The sequence below is a fragment of the Henckelia pumila genome, chromosome 2 (assembly GCF_033568475.1).
Source record: "Henckelia pumila isolate YLH828 chromosome 2, ASM3356847v2, whole genome shotgun sequence".
In the NCBI taxonomy this organism is placed as follows: Eukaryota; Viridiplantae; Streptophyta; class Magnoliopsida; order Lamiales; family Gesneriaceae; genus Henckelia; species Henckelia pumila.
Window position 1 is genome coordinate 27,517,562 of NC_133121.1, and position 7,459 is coordinate 27,525,020.

Sequence of the window (7,459 nt, forward strand, 5' to 3'; positions counted from 1 at the left end):
GGGAAGTTCGGTGTGATTGTGGGATATTTTAACCTCGGGATCCCAAACCGAAGAAAGAAAGAAAGAAGAATTCCTTTTGATTATATGAGTCTGTCAATCCAGAAGTTTTAAAGTCATGCATATCATTTTATTCCGCAGTAAATGAAATACTTGAAGTTTATGTGGAACTTTATTATATATCATGTTTGATATATTACGTGATATTTTATGCTTGTCTCTTTTACTGGGAATATTATTCTCACCGGATTATCCGGCTGTTGTCTTTGTTTGTATGTGTACTTGGCAGCAGGTGGGGCAGGACCGAGTCAGAGGCAGCATGACTAGATGGTTGAGAGGATAGAGTGAGGCTAGGATGTTAGGAGTCGTTTATGTATTCGAACTCTTTTTTGTATTGAATAAGTCCGAACTAGATGAAATTTTTATGCATGTTATATTGTGAGGATTGTATAACTCTAGACCTAATCCTTTGTATCTTGTTGAATGGGTTTTTATGTTATCATTGCATGGTTTGAGTTGAGTTGGTTTTGGAGTAGAGATACCAGAATTTTTCTGGTACAGAGCACCTCGCTCGATCGGTTGAATCTTACCGATCGAGCGGGGGTCCTAAAATTTTGGGCAAAAACTTGGATTATTTTTGGCCGCTCGATCGGTAAGATCTTACCGATCGAGCTAGCAACCCCTTAATTTTTTTTTAAATCTTTAATCCTTTTGTTTAATTGTGTTAATAATTACCCTAATATTAGATGATTAGAATCGAGGCCTCACAATTTCAAATCTGCCTAAATCAAGGAGTATGATGGCACCACCGATTCGGAGGAGCACGTGACTCGATTTGAAAATGTAGCCATGTTACATTGTTATGGCAATCAAATCAAGTGTAAAGTATTCTTGACTACCTTGGTGGACTCCGCTCAAAGTTGGTTCGACAACTTGGAAGAGGGTAGTGTTAAAACTTTCAAAGAATTTAGGGAAGTTTTCTTACAACACTTCAGCAGCAGCAAGTGGTATAAAAAAACTACTCTCAGCCTTTTTGAGATAAAGCAGTTGGGCAAGGAATCTTTGAGGGCTTATATTCAAAAATTCAACAGGATAGCCCTAGAAGTACCTGCGTGTGCTCCACAAACCAAAATCACTGCTTTCACACAGAGACTTAGAGAAGGAGAATTCTTTTGGTCTTTAGTCAAGAGGGCTCCTCAATACTTTGAGGACCTCTTGGCTCGAGCCAAGAAGTATATCAATATGGAGGAAGCCCAATGACAGAAGAGGGAGAAAGACAGGAAGGAAGGACACAGGGAGAAGGGGAACCAGAGTAGTCAAGGGAGGAGAAGGCAGGATCAACCGGGGAGGCTTGCCGCCTACGCTCCTCACAGGGTAGCCCGAGATCAAGGGGTTCATCTGTGTGAGGAGAATGCCCAACCAGTGCCTCCGAAAAGACCAGGAAAATATTGCTTGGTGCATTGAGTAAACACCCACGACACCAGTGAGTGCTGGAGGCTCATAGTAGAACCAGAACGGCCTATACCCGAGGAAGCAAGACAGGTAGAGAAAAAGCATCGGGGACTCCCTTGTGTTCCAAGGCCTGTCATCCCATGGATCAATAGGCCCGACCCCCCAAAGGCCCGGGAAGTGACACCTTGGAGGCCAGACAAAAAACCCCAAGAAGGATCTTCCAAAGGAGTGATTAACATGATTTCGGGGGGATCTACGGATGAGGATTCTAATAGGGCTCAGAAATCTTGGAGTAAAAGAGAAATTATGGGAGTAGAGACCCGGAGGCTAGATCCCTGTCCTGTCATTACCTTTGGGCCGGGAGATTTAGAAGAAGTATGCTTACCTCACAACGACGCTTTGCTCATTCGGGCTCGAGTTGCTAATTATGATGTAAGAAGAGTGTTTGTGGATTTCGAGAGTTCTGTGAATGTCATCTTCCAAGAAGCATTCGAGCAAATGGAGTTGCAGGGGTGTGAGATCAATCCCGTAAAAATGTCTTTGTATGGGTTCGCTGGACATACCATCCGGCCTAGAGGGGAAGTGTGATTACCAATCACCTTGGGATCGCGTGACACAAAGAAGACCATCATGGCTCTTTTCACCGTGGTGGAAGCCCCATCTTCCTACAATATTATCTTAGGGAGACCGGCCCTAAATGCCTTTATGGCTGTCGCCTCTACATATCACCAAAAGATCAAATTCTCGGTGGGCAATCAAGTTGGTGAAGTCAAAGGAGATCAGCATTCTTCCCAGCGGTGTTATGTGAATACCATCCGAGTGGACAATAAGAAAGCCCGGGGAAAGGAAAGAAGGGACGATTCTAGGAGAGAGGAGGTATGCGCAGTGGGAGAAGTGAAAGAAGAATATGAGGAGGTGGAGTTAGTGCCCGGACAGTCGGGGAGGGTTGCCAGGATTGCTCGAGGTTTGGAGTCCGCTTTGGCTAAGCAGTTAAAAGCTTGCCTGGTGCAGAACATGGATGTGTTTGCCTGGTCTCCCAAAGAGCTGACTGGAATCCCGGCTCACTTGGTTGAGCATAAACTAAATATCCTCCCGGGATCCCGACCTATTAAGCAAAAGAAAATACACTTTGGGAAAGAGAAGGATAAGGTCATTGCCGATCAAGTCCGGGAGCTGCTAGAAGCAGGAAACGTCAAAGAGGTACAATTTTCTACTTGGTTATCTAATGTGGTGTTGGTACCCAAAAGTACAGGGAAGTGGAGAATGTGTATTGATTTCCGCGACTTGAACAAAGCATGTCCCAAGGACTGCTATCCTCTGCCCCGTATTGATCAATTAATGGATTCTACTTCCGATTTCGAGGTGCTTTTCTTTATGAATGCTTATCAGGGATATCATCAGATCCCTTTAGCTCGGAAGGATCAAGATAAGGTCAGTTTTGTTACATCTGGAGGAACGTTTTGTAATGTGGTTATGCCTTTCGGGTTAAAAAATGCAGGAGCCACATATCAAAGGATGATGGACAAATTTTTCCAAAGCCAATTGGGCAAGAATGTGGAGGTATACGTGGATGATATTTTGGTGAAGTCCCGGACTCGGGACAATTTTATCTCTGACTTGGAAGAAACTTTTGGTACCTTGCGAAGGTACGGGGTGAAGCTTAACCCGGCTAAATGTGTGTTCGGGGTTAAGAGTGGGAAGTTTTTGGGATTTGTAGTAACCGAGAGAGGAATAGAGGTAAACCCGGAGAAAGTAAAGATCTTGAGAGAGATGCCATCACCATAATCCATCAGGGAGGTTGTGGGGACCTCGGGTTGCTAATCTCATTTTAGGGTAGCTAATGATTAATTAAACAATTAATCAAACAATTAAAGAATAATAAATCAAGAGCAGAAATTTTTTTTTTTTAAAATCTCCGAGCCTCGCTCGATCGGGCAAAATCAGCCGATCGAGCGAGCAAGAAAACAAACTTCTCGGGTCTGCACAAAAATTGGTCTCGCTTGATCGGTCAAAACCTACCGATCGAGCGAGCCCAAAATGCTCTATTTTCTGCCTTCAATTTAAGGGCCTCGCTCGATCGGTAACATTTACCCGATCGAGCGGGAGCCATTTCCAGAAAATAACAACAATACTATTTTTCTGTCAAACCGTGCACATCAGTCCAAATGCCTTCATGATCAACTCATATCATGGTTTATAAATTCTAAAACATGCATATCAACATGTATAAAGTTTCAAGTATCAAATCATGCATTCAATGCATCAATCGAATAACGTAAAGACATGAAACGATAAGCTACACTAAGTCTCAAAAGTGAGCTTCTAAATCACAAGTTTCATGTTAACTACAATGTTATCTAACTACCATTCTTCAGCTTAAAACCCGAGTCCAAACTTGCTACATCTCTCTCCCGAGCTATCAATGTCGTCTCAACAAAGCTCCTGCCCCTCCTGTTGCAATGAACACATACAAAACAAAGCAACAGCCGGATAAACTCCGGTGAGAAATCATTCTTAGTATAATCAACATATAATTGAGTTAAATAAATTCATATCAACTCTAAACATATCAACTCAAGAATATAGTAAAGATAACGCATATATCAACTCAAACATCAAATCAAAACTCAATTTATATAGCGCGCTTATCTCAAGAATTGATTCTTATCACTTCATTGCCATCAAGATTCGTAACCGATCTTGACATGGATATCCATCTATCGTAGCCATTCCGGGCTAGAAAATAAGGTTAACCGCAACCTTGGCATAGAATCAATTCAATATACAATCATATCAAAAGCAATAAAGATCCACTACCTGTGATGGATCGACAATAACATAAGTTCTACCTCAAGAACAAATACTTAAACAAGTATGTGGTTTGTTCGGGATAACTCAAGAATAGTCGTTCTTGAGTTTCACAGTCCCTGACTCGCGATGTCGTCAGTATACCTTTCGTTTCATTGAGTCGTAGTTGCTTCAAATCTGTATAACCTTCATCAAATAATAACCATCAAACTTGCTCAAGTTCATCATCCAATCTTCAAGGTAGCATAACTTCAACCTTGAGCTATTCTATCTCGTTTCTCAAATGCTAAAATCTCGAGTCCGAATCTCTTATTTACAATCTGAAACATATCATATCAAGCTATTTATATCAGCTACAACTCACATAAAAATCAGCTCAATCATAACTCAAACTTCAAGGCAAAACGAGTTACAAACTTTGCCCAATTCTTGACCGATTCGAATTGTAGCTTCTCGAACTCGAAACATGCAAGTATAATCTGATATGAAGTGTAAACATGCTGCATATATCAGAAACCAACTCATATCTAACTCAGCTCAAGCATTATAAACTCAAACATGATCAAAGTCTTGAACCAACGACATAACGGTATAAAATCGGTAACCGAAACGATATCGAATTCCACTAACATCATATTCATCATACACCAGCAATATATCATCATAAACCATCATCTAAGCAGCTATAGATTTCGAAATATATGCTGTCATATCATAGAAATTACAAACGATCATCATTCTTCAATCCAACTTCGATATCGAACGGCATACGAACTCAAGAACACAAACATAAATGCATAATCTGATCTCTGCCATGTATCAATCTTCAAAACATGCCAAAAGGATTAAATACTTACATCAAATCGAAGGCCTTGTCGCAAGGATTCCAGAACATCTTTTGGAATCGAAATCGGACAACCGACGCAAAAGTTACGGCGATTTGAAGAAATCGAATTCAAAGAAATATAAGAACTCTCGACTTCTCTGTTCTCGGCTTCAGAATTCTGAATTGAAAAATAACATAACACGTATCAAGGCTGATTCATTATTCAAAAATCGGATATGTATTGCATATTTTGCAATTTAGTCCCTTAAGTCTTCAGAAATTGCAATTCAGTCCTCGACCTTCTTTTTAATTCAATTTCAATCCTAAATAATTTAAGCATAATAGAATTAAAATCGAAACTCTAAATATTCTCAAATTAAATATACTTGAATTAAAATTAAATAAATTCGGATTAAATCAATAATCCCGACCTTTTGCACTTTAGCCCTCAAATCTTCGATATTTTCAAATCAACCCCTGGTCGGGTTTCATCTTCAAAATACATCTTCTTTAATTTCCGAAATATGGAATTTAATCTCAAATTCCATAAATATTCAAATCAAATATTTATTCTTTTAATTTAAGAATTCTCGAAATTTAATTCTCAAAATCCGTAAATTCTCAAATTAAATATTTTCGGCTCGGAAATTAAATCTATCATTTCCATAACTTCTCAAATCAATATTAGCCCATAATATGAAATTTAATTCTCAAATCTCATAATTAATAATTTAATATTTTCGGGCCTTACAATTCCTCCTCTTTAAGAAATGATTTCGTCCTCGAAATCGTATTCATCCAGAATATCAAATCTAATAGACTGAATGATTATCTGAAGTGATTCTCACTTCAATCATCCACTCTGCATTTCGTATCTCACTTCATCTTTCAATCTCTTGTCAGATTATTACTTCGAATCTGCTTCTATTCTCTTGTAATCAGTATCTATTCAGTTGTACTTTAAGTCATTGAATCTGAGTTGTTTCTTTCTTCAATCAAGGATTTGTCGAATAATCGACTTAACTCAGAATCTCGTCAATATCTATCTCATCTGAATAAAGTACATATGAAGAATCTACTGATACTTATTTCACTTAGATACTGAACTTATCCAGGTGAAAAGAATACATTCGTTCAATACAATCATCAATTCCATCTGATATGTCATTCAATGCAATTCAGCTTTGGTGACGACTTGATTCTTTCTCTATATCATTCTATACAGAGTATAGAACATAACTCAAGTCTACACTGTTATTCAGTTCATCGCTTCAAGATTAGTATCCATCGTCACATTCTGAATCTGTATCTCAACTTCGTTCTTTCTCAATTTTGAATCGAATGATGTTCAGGAATAACTTTTACGCTTAACAAGTCAGTTTCAGCTTCAAAAGTTATATCTATCATTCAATTTCTAATTCTAATTCTTCTTTTCTGTTTTCATTTCATACAGATTCATCTTCAACATCTTTGTGTCTCTCAAATCAAATTTGATCTAATATCAACAAATCATGTCTGATCTTATGTCATATACTTCAGTAGTATCATTTCAACACAAAGAAATCTGATTTCTTTTAATCATATCATCATAACATTATCTCAAAATCGATTCCTTAGCTGTTACAGGAAGTATAATCATCAAGTGGCAATACATCAAGTCAAGTAATACCGAATCAAGTATTAAAGTTCTGAGAATATTCTCAATATCCGGAAAATCAACTCAGATAATCCATCAATCGACAATTGGTATAATGCAATCACATATAACCAACTCTCAGAACATCAATCAATCAATTGATGTCACATTCTATCGAATAAATCTAAAGTCTTACTCCTGACAATAGATTGTAATCATTCCTGTAATTCATCATATCTCTATCTTCTTCACAGATCTGAATCGATAGCTGTTATTCACATCTCATACAGTGTATTCCACATATCTGATTAGTTTATTCGGATTATTTCGTAATCAGAGTATATGCTGTATTCACAGATTTCAAAGTATTCAGATATGTTGATAATCGGTATCACATCAGATAAAATTTATTTTCGAATTTCAATTCATCTTCTCTGATTATTCTTCCACTTCAAGGATATCAAATTGCACCTTTACCTCAAAAAGTACTCAAAGTCTTCGGATAATCTGTATTATAATTTAATAGTAAACCCAATGTTTCAATCTGAAACATTATTTCGTGGCTTACTGTTCTTATTGTAACGAATCTAATCACAATTCAGTGAGTTGATCATACAGACAAATTATTGTAGACAGTAATTTCCATCAATCTGTTCATAACTACCACCTGTTTACTTCACATAAACTGTTTCATCTTGGTAGTTTCGCAAAATATTCTTTCAAATCACAATTTCGTAACA

At 37.8% G+C, this 7,459-nt stretch overlaps 1 protein-coding gene across 1 annotated transcript; it reads left to right on the forward strand.

The window, feature by feature from the left end:
- Positions 1-846: 846 nt before the first annotated feature.
- LOC140877423 (uncharacterized) lies at positions 847-2,037 on the forward strand. Its single transcript, XM_073280957.1, has 2 exons — positions 847-1,229; positions 1,482-2,037. The coding sequence occupies exons 1-2, from the start codon at positions 847-849 to the stop codon at positions 2,035-2,037; spliced, it is 939 nt and encodes a 312-aa protein (XP_073137058.1).
- The last annotated feature ends 5,422 nt before the right edge of the window (positions 2,038-7,459 follow it).

Coding starts and splice junctions, on each gene's coding strand:
- LOC140877423 (XM_073280957.1), top strand. CDS start 847: ATGTTACATTGTTATGGCAATCAAATCAAGTGTAAAGTATTCTTGACT. Junction 1,230..1,481: donor CTCTTGGCTCGAGCCAAGAA/GTATATCAATAT, acceptor CCACGACACCAG/TGAGTGCTGGAGGCTCATAG.